This window comes from Syngnathoides biaculeatus, chromosome 19 (assembly GCF_019802595.1).
Source record: "Syngnathoides biaculeatus isolate LvHL_M chromosome 19, ASM1980259v1, whole genome shotgun sequence".
Lineage (NCBI taxonomy): Eukaryota > Metazoa > Chordata > Actinopteri > Syngnathiformes > Syngnathidae > Syngnathoides > Syngnathoides biaculeatus.
This window is the reverse complement of record NC_084658.1, coordinates 16,508,225-16,525,403: the sequence shown is the minus strand read 5'-3', so window position 1 is coordinate 16,525,403 and position 17,179 is coordinate 16,508,225. Positions and strand designations below refer to the sequence as shown.

The 17,179-nt window shown below is 47.6% G+C and overlaps 1 protein-coding gene and 1 long non-coding RNA gene across 3 annotated transcripts in view; one reads left to right on the top strand and one right to left on the bottom strand.

The window, feature by feature from the left end:
• LOC133492503 (uncharacterized) overlaps positions 1-17,179 on the top strand; it is a 239,532-nt gene that overhangs the window by 138,670 nt on the left and 83,683 nt on the right. The gene's annotated exons all lie outside the window — the stretch shown is intronic.
• LOC133492498 (cadherin-12-like) overlaps positions 193-17,179 on the bottom strand; it is a 58,375-nt gene continuing 41,388 nt past the window's right edge. The window contains exons 7-12 of one of the 2 annotated variants that reach the window (XM_061804770.1): positions 13,380-13,516; positions 8,458-8,579; positions 6,834-6,951; positions 4,954-5,205; positions 1,722-2,187; positions 193-660 (exon numbers count right to left, since the gene is read on the bottom strand). In XM_061804770.1, coding sequence (XP_061660754.1) covers positions 369-660; positions 1,722-2,187; positions 4,954-5,205; positions 6,834-6,951; positions 8,458-8,579; positions 13,380-13,516 — 1,387 coding nt within the window. In that variant the 3' untranslated portion in view covers positions 193-368. Of the gene's footprint in view, positions 2,188-4,953; positions 5,206-6,833; positions 6,952-8,457; positions 8,580-13,379; positions 13,517-17,179 lie in introns of both variants that reach the window. The other variant, XM_061804771.1, reaches the window with a different exon arrangement.

The window sequence follows — 17,179 nt, the reverse complement described above, 5'->3', positions numbered from 1 at the left end:
ATTGTGTTTATCTGATGGATGACAAGGGAGCTACGAGGGGCTGTCGAGAGGTTAATCGCTTGTTGAAAAAGGTTGGAAGTCATTCTCTCCAGTTTCAAGAAACTTTTAGCTGACGCCAAACTTTGTCCAAGTGTCTTTTATTTAAGAAAAAACGTTTATCATGACAGAACTTCAATATTTAGCCCTAAAGTCTCTTTCGTTTCTTGTTTTTGTTTTGTTTTTTAAAGTCGAGTACAAGCTATTCACACGACCCACCTAACAAGAACATCCATTTTCTCCACGGCGGGCCTCCGTTACAAAAAGTCTTCCAAAAAACAAACAAATTGTATGATTGCAAGATAAATAGATAAATACAGAAGCAAAATCAATCAGCCAATAAATAAATAGGAGGATAAATAACATTCAAAACATCTTTGGCCTGACGGGGGCCACTGAAGTGACGTCGTCGGTCGTCTCTCGCTCGCGTCTAAAAAACATCGGACGTGTGGCGTGAAATCTTCTATTGAGGCACTTTTAGGGATGTTAGCGGACACGGAAATGACATCATCGCCACGGATACGCGTCGACAACATTCCGGGCGAATGACCGATTCCATCCCGTGGGTGGATGCTCTCGGCTTTGTTTGTTTTTTTTTTGGTTTTTTTTTTTTTTTTTTTTTCGCTCACATTTGTGGAACCAATCATGAAAACAGCGTAAGAGACAGAACCAGGGGGACAAAAGGTGGACAGCGGACATTTGAAGACATCCTCGTGTTTCCGAGTCAGGTGTGAAATAGGACGTCAAAGGGAATCAGGAACGGATCTGTCACGTTTATCGAATTACAGCGTCAGTGACCAGATGTCAGGAAAAAGGTGTTTTTTTTTAAAAAAAAAAAAAAAAAAAATTCTTGTGGATTTGCACCGAGGCAAAATGGTCTCGGGAAAATATCTGTCAAGATGGTGGAATCACAACATCGACCGTCACGCGGAAAGAAACTGAAACTGCGCTAAGGGTAACTCAACTATGCGGCCACTCCGAGGTTTATTTAGCGGAATCCTGCCCCGCGGACCGGTTTCCAAGGGGGGGGGCTGGTCCTCGGCTTCGGCATGTCGGCATTTTTACTTCTGTAAAACTGTTTGTGGGGCTTTCTTGCGCATGAGGGAGGGAGGACCGTTGTGACATCTCACGGACGCAGACGCCGAAAGCAAGAATTAAGTTTAACAAGTCTCGTGGTACCCGGGTCGGGAATATTGCTGATTGGGCCCAGTTTGGACATTTTCACTTGGAGGTGTCGCAAGCAGTTTAGATAAGATGGGCCGCGCGTCGAGGGGACGGTAAATTGACGCCGTTATATAAGCTGCACGCTGACTGCATGTCATTTCTTCGGCGTTGTCCCAAGGAAAAACACATTTCCACAAAATGCGAGCTCACGATTGTGAGATGCTTTCCCGAAACTGTTGGGGCGTAAAACCCGATGGTGAATTTCCATAAACATGACAACCATTTTCCCCCGACACCTCATGAATTTCGTGCTGACGTTCGATACCGGAACAAAGCCGGCGGATGCGTTCCCGAGACATTTTCATTTTTCCAATCTGACACCCGACCCCGACAGACGAGCGCGTCTTAAAATGTCCACCGCAGAGGTGACGTCGCCGACAAAACAAGGTTACACGTTTGCTTGTGGAGCGGGCGAGTAGCCTGGGCGCTCCGTGTTCGTAGAGTCCGAGCGAGCTTCCGACTGCTCCCCGAATATCCCCGCCAGTGTCTTAAAGCGAGGCCCCCACTCGTTGAGGTAATCGTAGTCCTCCTCCGCGTCCGCGGCCAGCGACTCGACGGAGCTGAGCGACTCGGCCACCGAGCCGTTGCCCTCGTAGGCGTAGGTGGCCAGCGAGTCGTAGGGCGGCGCCGAGTTGTCGGCGTCGTGCTCCTTCAGCCGCTGGTCGATGAACGCCCGGATGTCGGCGCTGTCCTTGGAGGCGGGCGCCCTGGGGCCCCGTTTTACCTCGGGCTTGACGTCCCGGCGGAACAGGTTGTCCTTGACCACTTTGGGGTTCCGCAGTGTCCCCATGTCGAAGGCGTGCGTGTCCTCCTCGCCGCCGCCTTCGTCGTCGTAGTGGATCACGTTGTCCCGGATGTCCTCCTTGGACGACATCAGCGTCTCCTTCTTCTTCTGCCGCTTCAAGCCCACGTAGAGGACCACGATGACTTGGGGGGGGGGGGGGACACATCAGAAAGTATGAGTATATCATTTTAGCACACGGGAATTTCCTGGTATCATTGTATTTTTTCATGTCGTTATAATGTGAACCTCAGCGTATTTGCGGTTTGGCATGAGTTGAATTCCTTTCCACAAAGACGTAAAAAAAAAAGATTGTTTTGATGCCATCTAGTGGCATCTCGGTGCCCAGCACCGATGCTAAACTGAGGGGACGAGCTTGAGTTTGCCAGGCCAACCGTTGCCAAATTGGAAAAAATCACCGCTGCCATTTTTGAAGACATTCCGATGTTTGTAAAATTGGAAGACCGAAACCTTTGGATGTTAGCATGTAGCGCGTGACACAGCCCCACCTACGTTTAGGCACCGTAAGCGACTTAAATTTTGTTGACTTGCAGAAAAACTCAAACCAGTTTTTAAAAAAAATAAAGCTCGCGGTGATGTTGCTGTGCTCAAATGCGGTGGCTCCTCCCTTTTTGACTTTCACGCACGTTCAGGCTCGCTTCAACCTGCGTGCCTACATTTGACCCGCACGTCCATGCTCACGAGGAGCGGTACTGACTAGCTGCCTCTAGAGGCTGAAAAGTAAACACACATAAATATGCGTATAAAAAAACAAAAAAGGAAAAATTCTGCATTGTGGGCCTCTCCTCTGAATTAATTTGGAGGTGAAGCACGCAAGCATTCCGAGGTTGCGTACAATCTATTGTGATGTTTTGAATTTACTGGTAAAAATGTTACGTATGAGGCCAGATGATAAAACTGCAGATGCAGAGCCGGAGAAAAAAAGAGAGAAATAAATCAATGGAGAAAATCAAGCTCTAAGTAGGTCTCTTCCCAGCTCACTTCCTTTCCTCTCTCCCTCCATTCCTCCCCTATGAGTAATGTGTCAGCGCCCCCTAGTGGATGCCGCGTAAAAGGCAAGAACGAGGCCTCACTTATTTATGAGCCAACCTGCCTTGCAGCTTTAGCGTCTTCTTCACGATGCAAATGAGTTTTGCACGCCGATCTGCTTAATGTAGCCGATCGCACGACCTCGCCGGTCATCCCGACTGATCCCGCTCCGCAATCCGAGGGCGGACGTGTTCGCCGTAGCAATGCGCAAGGTTCCGTTACGGCCTCGGCGGTCATTAAACGCGCGCATCCGCGGTGTTGGTTATGTAATATTAAAAAAGCTAGGAGAAGAAGAACATATACGAGGGCTACAAAACAGCCGACAGCCCGTAGAAATCGACGGCTGAAGATCTGCGCATGTCACTATGTCGGATTTTGCTTCAGTCGGAGGTGCCAGTTGTGAGAACTGTTCTGATTTTTTTTTTTTTTTTCAAACCTTGGAGGGGCATGACTGAGCGTTTTATGGCCAGTCATCAAAGCCGGCCGCCGTTCCGCGCCTCCACACAATGACGACGTTCCAAAAAAAAAAAAATCTCACCCATCTGACCTATTATATGCAGTTCAACTTGAACGATGACTAAACAAAACGACTCCGAGGACTGGAATGGCCGCTTCGAAGCGAAATGGCTGACCACCTGCGCCTTTTTCGTGACGGGCCTTCCTTAGGATTGACACGCCGACCAATTTGTGTCTCGCGATTTGAACGCGGCTTAGTTGTGTGGATTTAACCGTTTAAACGAACCCTGGAAGCTGCTTAAAAGCAAAATGGAGGACTTCCAGTGGATTTTTTTGGTCATGGCCTCTAAAGTTTTTTTGTTGTTGTTTTTGTGATGCCTTCCCCAGTTCTGTCTTGCTGAATGCGATTGGCTTCATTCGCTGAATTTTCTTTTCACAATATTTTTACAATTTCGACGGGCAAATTAACCATAAAGTGGTCCATTCAAACCAAAATGGCCGAAGCTGTCTTTCCTGCGCAGTTTTGTCGCTGAGTGAAAATTTGATTTTGCTTCAATGTGGCACGAAGCACAGCGGCCGTCGTTTTGGAAAGCCAAAGTCCAGTTTGAAGCGCTGTCCTTGAATCCCACGGACACATAAACTTCTCCAGTGTTCACGCTTGGCAAAACGATGCCATAAAGCCCCCCCGCTGTTATCGCTCTCCGCCCTCGTATGCAAACGAGTTTGGACATTAATTGCGGAGGATTAAGGAGCGCCGCCGCGACCTTGTGGCAAATGCGAGCGGGGAACTTTGGTTCCGGGTCACGGAATGCGGCGCCCTGCCCCCACCCCTCCGCCTTTCTCCACCCGTAATGAACTCATAAGTGAGCGCGTTTGTCCTCTAATCAAGACGCGACGCTTCCGCACCGACCAGACGTGCGACAATCAGTGAAAACACTTCAGAGCTCTCTGGGAAATTATGCCGATTCCCTCCTCTGGCGGCTTGTTGTGGGGATTGTCGGCGGGTTGCTGTGGCAACCTGCTGTCTTGGAAAGACAGGGATAAGCATGCGCCGGGATGCCGTCTGTGCCGATGCCGCAAACCGCCACCCGCGGGGGGTCGGGGCCTAGCCCTGCCGCGAAGAGCGAAAATCCTCATTTACAACTGACAGTATAGATGGTGGCAAAGCACCACTTTGCTCAAAATTAAGTTCCACAACTCACTTCAACACAGTTCCTTAGCTAGAAGATGGCCTAAGATAGCTCAGGTGAGTTTTTCAGCAAACAACAAAAGATAGCGCCCCGAGAAAGTGCAAGTATTGAGCGTATTCGAACTCAGTACGTGGCTAGCCGTTAGCTGATAGACAGACCGGCAGCATCACGAGTCCAGAATCAAACCGCTTTTGAAACCCTGCCCGGCGCACTGACCCAGCAGGATGACGATGCACAGGAGGATGGCGACCAGCGCACCCGTGCTCAGGCCCACGGGCAGGAAGACGGCCTCGGCGCTGCACGTCAGCAGCGAGCCGTCGGCGGCGCAGCCGCACACGCGGATGGTCAGCGTCCCCGTGCTGCTCTTGGACGGGTAGCCGTTGTCCTCGATCACGACGGGCAGGTGGAAGATCTCCTGCGAGCGCCGCCGGAAGCCGCCGCGCTTGGTCACGATGCCGGCCGTGTTGTCTGGACGGGAAGAGGAAGGCGGAACAGACGATACATTATTGAACGTGATTGAAATATTCATGCAGACTTTTTTTTTTTTTTTAAATTCCACAGCCGCTACCTAGCCAAATTGCGGTGGTGCTTCCAAAACAACAGCAACAAATTTAACAGCAGCATTGACGCACTAGAGGAGTTGGTTGTTTAAAAAACAGGGTATTTGAGTCAAGAAGTTAAATTGTAACAAAAGTTCGACACACCTTCATGTTTTTTCTTCTTCTGTGCGGTTTCATTCGTTTATTCGGCAAAACAAATTCATGGTCCATCATTAGGAATCCCTAGACAGCATTACAGTAAGGAGGCGCTACGCAGATGTAACTGGACGAACATTACGACACATTTCTTCACACGTGCACAAAATAAAAATCAAGCGTGTAATGATTAGGGTTAGGCCGGGTTCCGATTTGTGGGATTCGTAGAACCAACACCACACGCACGGGAGTCACATACGGTCACTTCCTGGACAACAATACTACTTTCCCATTATGAAGGGTATCTTGTCGGATGTTAGGGTATTACAGAGAAGGGTTAGGGTTAGGGTTAAAATTAGGAACAGGTGAGTCCGTGGATAGCAACCCACAACCGGGCGAGAGTTCATTGAATTACAAAGAGTCATATTGTTAGATTTTAATGTAAAAGTTGTGAGTCAGCTTTTGAGCTCACGGCGGCAGACAAAAAAACAAAACAAAACTGCGATGACAGGTAACAAAGAAAATTAAGAAGTGGCGACGACGCGTGAAGGCGACGGAGGTCGACGTGGCGCATAACATCGAGCGAAGGCGTCAGATCGCAGCAGCCCGCTTCTGCCGGCTGCGGCCGGACCGCCTGACCCGCTGTCACGGCCGCTTTGTTCCTCGCGACGAGGCCGCCGCTTCCTCTTGACAGGAGGGTCGGGCGTTTTAGCGCACCTCGCGGCGTTCTCTCTTCTCACGGTGTCTACCTCACCATGAACCTGCTGGTGGCGCCGCTGATGTTTACTTCCTGACACTGCCCATCACGTCTCCGCGAGCGCATCGCCGAAGGGAGGGAGGGGCGGCACGGGGGAGGCGGGGGGGTGGTCTAAAAAGGTAAAAGTGGCCCGAGCGTTCGGATGTGAGCTGGTCACGGTCGGCGAATGCATCGGTCTCCCTCGGGCAGACCTCATCCCGACACGTCCCACTTTTCCACTTCAAAGGCATCGGTCATTCACGCCCTCGACGGCGCACCTTTGAGATATTTTTAGCGTTGAGCCGTTCGACATCACTGCGGGAGGGGCGTTAGCGGTCGCTATCGCTACAAAAAGAGAAAGGAGGCTGAGGGAGAGCTATTCAGAGAAAATCTGCAGAATGATTCTGGGGGAAATTTGATTTTACCTGGAAAGAGTCAAGAAATCAACCGTTTAGCGATGGGAGCTAAGAGGTGCGGCTCAGACCTCGAAATGTCCGGAAAATAACATTCATCCAAAGATTCTTGAGGAGGAGCATTTAGTGACAGTTAAGTTGTTGAGATGCGAACTTCACCAGGCTGCGTGAACTTCACTCAGTTCGTTTTTTTTGTTGCCGCTGTATTATATAACATTCATACCAAGTTTTAGTCTGACGATGATGACTTACTTCCGAAGTCTCTGACAGTGAAGTTCTTGTTCCTTAATTCGTCTTTCGTTGCTTTGAAGGAGAACTGCTGTCCGGCGTTGGGCAGATCTTGATCCTTGGCGCTGAACAGTTGAATCACCTGTTGGCACGACAACCCAACACGTTGGAATACTTGCGTTGTGCCAGGGGTCACAATTGAGTCGTTTCAAAGTCGAGCCAGCGCAGGAAGAATCCGCCGAAATTTGCAAGCTACCGTCCATCACTCGCCAGCGCGGCTGCGGCGCGACCGTGAATTAGATCATTTGGGACGAAAAGTCATGTTTGCTGGAAGTGGCTATGTCATAAATTCTGAGACGCAATCGCTGATTCAGCCGTCTTCTCTCGACCAAAATGAAATATTAGAAGTGGCTCTCAGTTGTATACAATCGACGTTTGAAGGGAATTGGAGCGTCAAGAACAGAATTTTGGTCCAGTTTTTGTTTTATAGGTCAACACCTAATGGCAACATTTTGTTTTTGTCGAGCACAACGGGCTCCTTAATTTACGAAAGAGATCTGGATCTGGGACAGTCATTTTTTTTTATCAGGATGAGCCACCTTTTTCCAGCAAGTGCATTGCCTCCAAATGACTATTGACGATTTTTAATTGGCCCAATCGAAGACTCGTGATAAATCCATTTCGAGACCAACTTTGAAACACACAAACGTATTAAATATATCAGATGGGTTCAATCAGGAATTTATTTTCTTTTTTTTTCTCGTAGCTTTATCACTTGGTGCCGCCGGTCAGGACATTTTTTTTCATTCGGCGTTCGGACGCGACTTGATCGTATTTGATTAAACGCGACGATACGTCGTGGCGCTTGAGTTGAGCGTCCGACTCATCTGTCCCGCTGAACTGCGCCGCGTCAATAATATCAGCAGCCAATAAATCATCTCTCAATTTCAACATCGTCGCGGCACAATTTCTTTCGGCGTCAGCGAGACTCCCAGAAGTTTCCCAGCCGTGAAATCCGCATTTAATCCTTGTCAGAGTAAAAGAACTTTACTTTGGATGACTTTTGCACAGGAGCTGTGTGGACAAAGCGAATTAGGACAGGAAACTATTATGCCGAAAATTCTCTTATGAACCTTGTTAGCACAAACTTGAAAACAAGAAATTACCCAAACATGCTTTGTTAAAATGAACAATTATTATTCATGGATGTGAACTAATCATTTCTCTCATTAGTGTTGCATTTAATTTAATTTAAAAGAATTGCTTCGGCGTCATCCGGTGGAATCGTGGTGTCGCGGAACTATGTTGACGGAAGGAAAGGAGCTTCATTTAGTCAGGGCGTAGTCTTGTCGAATAGAAAAGTAGTGCTTTGCCACCATCTCGTGGCACCTATAAGCAGTTGTTCACTTTGCTCAGAATGTTTTGCACAATTGGTCGTTGCCCACTCCAAAAATTTTTTATAATTGCTTACGTAAAGATTTTCAATCATGACTATACCATAAACTATGTTCCCTAAAGACTTGATCATTTCAAGCTCATCTTATAACATTACCCCTAAAAATATCTAACTAGCAAATGAGTTGAACGTGTTGAACAAATGCACTTAACAAACGGGGACCGTGTAGGAAATTCAGAAGTCGAAGCCCACCTGTCCCACTTTGGCGTTTTCGCACACAAAGCTCTCGTAGGGGCTGACCAGCTCAGGCGGGAACTCGTTGATGTCCAACACGTGGACCGAGACGGCCACGCGGCTGGTCAGAACCGGACTGTCTGGATGGGGGGGGGTGGGGGGGGGGACACATGGAGGAGAAGAAGACGTGAACGCAGAAGAGAGGGAGACGCTGACATCGTGTGGACATTCTTTGGAAGTGCAGCCGACAGGCCAGGCGGCGTCCCAATTAGCAACACACAATGCAGGATTTTGATGACATTGTTCATTTACAAGTCTTTACATTATGTATTGACGCTCGATGAAGTAGTTTTGCCCCCGTTTTTTTTTTTTTAAGTCAAAACACTCCCGAGTCATATATATAGAGAGAGAGACAGATACTGTGCCCCATTTTGACCCGTGACAACAATTTAGAAAAAAAATTCAAATCATTGTTTTCACCCTTTCTTAGAGTCACCCAAATGAAAATATTTGTCATTGTGTACAAGCTCTGCTAAGTTCTTGTAGACCGAGGCTGATCCGAGCTTTACATTCAAAGGTGGTGATAGCTTGGGTCATCATGAAAGTCTACATGAGATACATTTGTGTACTTTTGACAAGTTTTTGATGTGTTAATACTCGTTGAGAGTCCTGAGAATTGTCTGGTCCCACCACATTTGCAAAGTGGATCTTTTTGGCTAAGAAAGGTGAAGGGAGGATCTTGAAACTGTAAAAGAGTAAAATTCCGTCGGAATAGTTATAATTACTACAAACAAGGAACAGACACACGGCGGGTGCGTCGACAGGGACGAGATCCACCCCCGCAAAAACCGACCACGACCAAAGATGACCACCGCAATTGGCTAATGCGAGTAAAGCGGCTGGTCTTGGGGTTACCGCGCAAATCTGCAGGTTTCTATGAATGGTGATTGCGAGCCAGAGGACGAGTTCGATGGCGAAATCCCGATCACCAGCCCAAGGACGAGCACAAATTGAGCCCCTTTAGCCTTTTTTTTTGCCTGGAGCCTGCAAGTTATTCATCCCTTTTTCAAAGAGACTGCATGCAGCGTTCCTTTTTCACAGAAAGGTAAACTTTCTGGATTTGATGTAGGGAATAGGCTTTTCTCCGCTTGCTTAGGAGAAGATAGGTGTTGGGAATCTGGCCGAGACGTCTCAGGGGGATTTGAGATGCAAGACCCCCGGGGCTGGGGTTAGTAACCCGCCTGTGACCTCCACGCGGAAAGCAATCTTCCCCGAGCGAGGCGCAACTCGAGATTTGCTGGGGAAACTCCAGAGGTGACCGATACTTTGTAGACCTTCAAATCTGCTTTCACCAATAAAATCTCTCGGATTTATGACTCCAGAGCAACCTCGTAATCCTGAGCGTGGCATGCAGACCACCAGGTGGCGCAATTGCTCCACAGTCCCTCCTCGACTGTCCTCCTGAGCCTCATAACGCATGCTCTAGTTGTTTTTATGAATCAGAATTCCCGAGAGGCCAGTGAACCATTTCTCTGGGTTATCACTTCGTTTTTAAATTAAACTTGCTTTCATACACTATTTCGCAAAAGCTTTTTTTTTTTTTTTTTCCCCCTGGTACATCTGATTCACAGGAAGTATTAAAAACTACAAGAAAATATTGGCTGTTGTATACAGTATATGCATAAATAATGGACCCGTTAAGGACATACCTATGGATATGTGGCCGTAAGTCATGTATTTGTGGGCCGGTGTTCGGTGCTGAGGCAGGACGCTGTCCTTGAGATCAGAACGTCTGGTTCAGAGTTCTGAGGCATCTCCTCCCGCATTCAAAGGACACAAATGCTGCTCCACAGAATACTATCAAAAGTCGGCCGGGCTCGATTCCAGTCACCCGCCAGCCGAACGAGGACTAGCGATGTCGAAAACGGACGGCTTAGCATTTATTAGGCCTCCTGCGCTACGACCGAGACCGTCCGGAAACGTGAAGTGCTCCAATGCGGACTCTCACAATTACAGTCGGCTCTCTGCATTTTGATTTCAATTCCTCACTTGGAGCCACCTCGTTAGTCTCCTCCGAGTTCTTTGAGAACCACACGACACAAAGCCGTTGGCGTTCGAGACCCAGCCGCGACAGGGGAAATCCCGTGATATAAACTCCAACGCATTTTAAATACATTTAGTTAAAATAAATTTAAAACGTACTGCAAACAGCAAGCATAAAATGTACAAAAAAAAAAAAAAGGCACTATGTTGATATGTGGGGCACAACTTCATTTAGGGTGGGTGAAATGGAACATAGTGTGGTACAGTTGAGGAGCTTCGTTTAGACAAAAGTAGTGATTTGACTTATCGGCAGTTGTAAGCCTTTTTGTGGGGGGGGGTGTCAATCATTTGCGCTATTCGTGGCAGGACTCAGTCTCTGTACTACTTTTGGGTATTTTGGTTTGGTGGCGTGCCGTGAAATTCTGCAAATGTGAAATATGTTCCTCGGTTCATTAAAGGATGGGGAACGGTACAAGAAAATGTAGCGAGGCCAAAGCGACATCTTCATTTGGCAACTGCTCAGTCAACCTCACCGCGGTAAAAGGCGGCTGCAGTAAACGACAGCGTAAATCCCAGAAAATGAAAATCCAATGATGAGAAATCGTTCCATCTCATCTCATCGCCTCCGGGCGCGACTATCCACGCTCACGCCGCGGTTCTCCGCGGCCCTCGCCGGGCTGCCGGCACGAGAGCCACCGAGGGACTCTGCGTCGGCGTCCTCTCCGGGGCGCCCTCGCGACTGCCGCGTCTCTGGAGAGCTGCAGATGGCGCTCTCATTTTGCTGCATGACTGCGGCGCGGGCCTCCCGGGAGCGAGAGAGAGAGCGGCTGTCGTCGTTTTCCGTCCTTCCGCTTTGTCCGGGCAAGGCCAAACAAAACAGCAACATGGGGAACGTTTCTGTCGCTGACCCGTCAGAAATGCGTCTTGATTACTTTGTGCCCTAACGGAGGGCAATTATATAGAACAAAGCTGCACAATTCATCGGGGGCTTGGGACTATGCCCTGTTGCACAAAAATCTGTTAATAATTGACACCCCCAAGCAAGCTAATTACATATCGATGGCCCAAAATGGTGGTGGCAAAATGGTTTGCGTTTCGACTGCAAAAGCACCATTCGGGAAAAACTCCGAGATCCGTCGTCGACTTCATCGCGATTTCAAGCTCGTGTTAACGCCGCGGTCGGAACGACAGGACGGAGGCAGCCAAAAACAAGCATCCGACACCCTCCCCCGAGCGCAACCCCCTGCCAAATCTCATTCAAGGTCAAAAGCACATTTCTGTTCTCAAGTCGGAGGCAGCGAGTCTATCCCCGTCTTCACGGGAAAGTGTGCGGCCGTGAATGATTTTTTCCCCCTTAGCAGCCTCCCCGTGTGCCATTCGTCCTCTCGAGGAACGGCCGGGGCCGCCGTGCGGAAGCGAGATAAGAAAGCGGGTGAGTTGCAGGTGGGCGAGGTCGATGCGGTCTTCCCCCGCTGTTTGGCGGTTTACTCACGGCCTTTTTTTATTTGTCCAGATTTTGCAGAAATTACAGCTCGATAGCGTAAGACTGAAGTTTGGAGAACTTTTGGAATGTTTGTAAACTGGCACCGTGGTCCTTTCCAGGTGGGAAACATAAACGGAGTCCAGAATCCTAATCGACTGGATGTCGTGAATAGCTGGAGGGAGAAAATCTGAACTTTTAATGAAAGTGACAGAAGGGGAACCAAACGTTTCATGATTGGATTTGTGGAATGCATTCAAGGTGTGTACAGAATCTTTGTCTGGGCTGTCTTTTATCGAGTGATTCCGCAAAAACCGAACGGCGAGTGTGCTAGCTAATGTCAGCGCCGCGGCGTCAAATGAGTTTGTCTTCGCTCTTGATCCGAGCAAGAGAAAAGCCAATTAACTCGCCAGTCCCTCGCTGATCATCCCCAATTTTTTATTTTGATTTGATTATTATAAGCGACCATTCGAAGGCAAACGTAACATTGATGTATTTGGTGCAGCGGTGACGCAAACTTACCGCGTAGCGTTTCAATTACCGGCTCAAGAACTGTTTTGTTTCCGAATGTCGCCGTAAGCCGTGCGACTTTGCAGGATTACGGCTGCAGCTGCGATGTTTGCCGTTGTTCTTCTTTGTTCCTGGACTGAAACAATTAACAATCATCCCAGATTTGAATAAAGCTCGGAGCGTGGCTCCAGTGTAGCCGTTAGCTCCGTCCCGGCGTTTTCGCTGGCCGCGACCTTGACAGGAGGCGGCTGATCTCCGTTTCCAAGGTGACGGAGGCGACGAGAGCGGCGTATTTCATGGAGAGCCTTAATGAATATACGGCGTGGGTAATTTTGATTGAGCACCCGCCCGCCTCTGGGATAATAACTTTGACGCTTCTTAGCAGGAATGATGACTTGATGACGATGGATTTGCTTATTTATCCTGAAATTTGCCACATTTCCTTTCCGTTGTGATCTCCCCCCCAAAAGAAAGATAATTAGCTTGATGGCGCGTCTTAAATTCATCTGCCGTAAGACTCGGTAAATAACGAAAACAGTGAAGATGAGCCAGCCCTGAGGGACGCCGGCGTGGTTTATCGTGGCCCATAAAGCTTTTGGTTTAAAAAAAAAAATTGACCGCAATAAAAGTGTTCAGTCCGTCATGGCCTCAATATTGTTTCTGGTACTCTGTACTCAGTGGCAAAAGTAATTGCACGTTTGTACTTCAGTAGAAGTACTACCTAGTTGTCATATCTCCATCTTTCTTTCGTATTTGGAGCTCAGCCATGGTTAGGGAGCCCGTTTTGACAAAGTAAGGAGCAGAAAGTACAGATATCGTTTTTCAAAAGTAGAGTCAGGGTAAAAAAAACCTCATTATGGAAGTACAGATACCTGGAAAAAATGTACTTGCCACTACGGGTACTCACTGAGCTTGGTGGCCACGATGGAGATGTTGTGCCAGGCCACGCGCTCCCTGTCCAGGACCTCGTTGGTGGAGATGGTTCCCTCCACCGGGTCGATGTCGAAGTAGCTGTCCAGGTCACTCCTCCAGTCGATGGAGTACCTGCGAGACAAAATAAAGTTACTTTTCCCCCCACCCTCTGCCGCCCGGGGCCATAATCGCGTCGTCATTAATCTTTGGGAATGCTCATTTCCAGCCAATGTGCCGCGGACGACGTATAAATTCCAATCTGCTAATGGGCCGCGTGCGCTTAGGGCCATGCTGAGCAAACCATTTGCTCAGGGAACGTAAATGAATTACATTTTTTGGGGGGAGGGGGTTGGGGGGGGGGACGGTTTCGGGACTCCTTCTTCCAATGGGCATCAATCTCTCGGCCAATCAGCAATAAAGGCAGAAAATATGTTTCCCGCGGAAGCGGCGTGAGACTTAAACGCGGTGCTCTTAATGGAGAGGGATGGCGTTGTCAGGAAGCGGCAGTTGCCCCAAATGCGATCCAACCCGGTCGTTGGCCGATGGATTTTACACCTGCATTTTCAAAATCTGATTTTGGCGCGCTTTTAATATTTGGATTGGAGTGGACCCAGGATGAATAAATGATTCTCATTTATTGATTGATTGATTTTTTTTATTTATTTTTTTTTTTTTTTTTTGCGGGGATAAACCACTACCAAGCAATTTTGGGCTCAGTTCTTCACTAAAAAAAGAACGAAAGAAAGTATTCAAATATTGATCACATCCCGGTCTGAGGGCTTGTTTCTCCTGAGAATCCAGCCTGGACTTTGTAAGGACCACCTCGCCATTCCAGCAATCCCGACTTTTCTTCTTCGTCATGTGGCGAGCTACTTGATCCCCTCATTCATATTCATCAATACTTTTTTCGTCTTGTCCTTCCCACTGAGTCTGAGAGTGGATGGATGGATGGAGGGAGGAGGAGGAGGAGGTGGTCTGGCTCCTGTGCGCAAGGTGAGACTGATGACAGAAGCGGTTCTCGCTAACTTTCGGTGTTTTTCCGTTTTGTTTGCACGTCCTCTCTTTGAACGGCAGGTTGTTGAATCGTCTTGAAAGAGGAAGCCATTTCACGGAAAGGTCATTGCGCAGCGATTTGCTAGTGAAGGCACCAGGTTATTGTTTTTCAGAAAGTGTGTTTTCACTTTGGATTACGCAATATTTCTTTTTCTAAAATAAGGTAAATTGAAGAATGTCTTGGAACTGGAACGGTTGGATTGGATCTCTGTTCATTTCAATGAGAAACATTACTTTGGTTTGTGAATGTTTCGGAAATGAAGTTAGAGAAAGAATTCATAAACCGAGATTCCACTGTGTGTTGAAGTGAGTTGAGGAACTTCACTTAGATAAAAGCTGTGCTTGCCATACAAGCAATTGTCAACCTTTTGGGGTCATCAGGTATTCTGACTCTGCTTTTGGCGGCGGGTCTTGCTCCGCGTCCTACAGGTTTGCAACACAGGCTGCAAATGAGTCATCACGGAATGGAATTTTGGTAACTGGAACTCTCTTACATCAGGTCGGGAGTGCGAAACTTTGAGATGTTCGAATGCCGCTCGGGATGCCAATGGCGCTTTGTCACACATCCATTTCGTTAGCCCGTGACGTTGACGGTGTTAACTGGCCGTCGAGAGCAGCGCGCACTGCGCTCACGTTAACTGACGGGTTAAACATTGTGTTCACTCTCGGGAGTCGCTAGTTTTTAAAGCCCGAATGTTCACCGGCAGCGACCGCGGCCTTTTTGGAGGCGAGCGTTTTAATGCAGAAAATCTCCTTAAAAACCCGAGCGCACCATTCAACATTCATGATGGTCTTTTGTCTCCCCGATAACGGCACGCACTGCTGCTAAATGCCGTAGCGACCTAAAAGCGTGCTTGCCTACGCGTGGCTGCCGCAGCGCTATTGTTTTTTTTTTTTTTTTTACTCCAGGATGCACCACTGATGGGCGTGTCGGCGACGCTACGGATGAATATTTAACATGCAGGAGACAGAGTGCAGTTTTACAAGCGAGTGACCTTGTACTTTTTTTTTTTTTTTTTTCTGCTGACCAAACGTCAGCAGCTCCTTGCATTTGTTTTGTTTAGTGCCCACGGTAAAATATTCATTTCAAAACAACAACAACAACAACAACGCCGCCGCGAGCGAGGCAAGACGCGTAAGGTCCGTCATGCCCTGACGGCGCATCTGGTCCCGGGGCCATCTCTGCGGTTTAATAGATTTTGAAGAACAAAAGGCTTCTCATGCATTTTTAAGAGCGGTCTATTGTTGCGGCACTCAGGCGGGCCGATGTTTGCGGGGGGTGATGGCGTGAAAGCGTGAGGGCATCGGGAGTTGAGCTTCTCGTGTCACATCCATAACGGGCTGCTGATGTTTAAACGTCTCCCCTGGTAATTACTAGAGGGAGAGCAACACTAAAGTGCAAGACTTGAGCTTCTATTAAGATCTTATCGCACAAGTGGACAGTGTTTTACTCGTAGTGCTCTTTGTGTCGCCCCCACCCTTCATACCCCCCCCCCCCAGCCACACTGTGCAATCCACTTTCCGCGGAGAGTTATTTTTATGTCGAAAAAGCTGCACCGCCGTAACAACAACGCGACGTGAACGGCCGTGCGGGAAGGGGTTAGCCTTGTCATTTTCAGTTGAACTTTAGCGCCGGAAAATCCGCCGGGAAATATTTCGGGGACGTTTTCCCCGATATTTCGTCCTCGCCGATTTGACCCGGCGTCCGTTTCTTTGTCTGGGATTATTGTATGATTTTGTAACGAGGCAGCAAAAGCGGATGGATTTTGAGTCCCGGCGTCAAAACGATGAGCTATTGTCGTTATCGGTGTTGTTGTCCATTTGTCTGCCAACGGTTTGGAAGGGTGTGAATTCCCCAAGGGGCCGAGTCCAAATGTCAAATCGCCACACGTCGTTGGGCCGATCATGACATCGGTGCCGGAATTAGGTAAAAAATGTGAAATGTTTGTATCGTGTGACCTACTACGAAGTATTTTAATGAAATTAAAAATTAGTAATTGTTGTTCTATGCATTTTGAAGCAATCCAATAGTTCTTCCTCTTTTCCTGGGAATTTTGCCTACTCGGCATTAGCCAGGATTTCTGATAACAAAAAAAAAAAAAAAAAAACGAGTTTCAAATCCATCGGGAAAACTGCGTAGTTATTTCACAACATATTCACTAAATGTAATTTTTAGATATCAAAGACAAAATATTGGGCCTTATTCAACCAAACTTGTGACAACAGTTGTTCTTGAATCCTTTTCCATTTTTTCATTTTATTTCATCTCATCAAAAACTCATCATTAGGTATTATCCAGAGTCTTTTTTTGAACGGAAAAAGATTGCATATTTTTCGAGCACTATTTTAAGAAGACTTTAGAATTTTTAGGACCATTTTGTCTGCTTCTTATCCGGAACCAAATATCGGGCCCTGATTCTGCAAGTATACTTTTCATTATTGTGATTATTATCACTACCCCTTTTTACTGATTTTTCCAAGAAGACTGCAATTTTTTTCCGACATATTTTTAGCTTCTTTTAACGACAAGATAAACCTTTCTCAAGTGGGTTTTCATCTAGAGTACTATAAATATTTGTTTTATTCTGGCTGAACTGAGGGTGAGATGTTGACGAAAACCTCGGACTGAGCCAATTGCGGGTTTTGTCAAATCCTTCTTTTGAAAATGTATCCATGGACCGAGGGGCGTCCACATCGAGCCCAAATACATTTCATAAACTATTGCTGCTAACTTGTATGAAC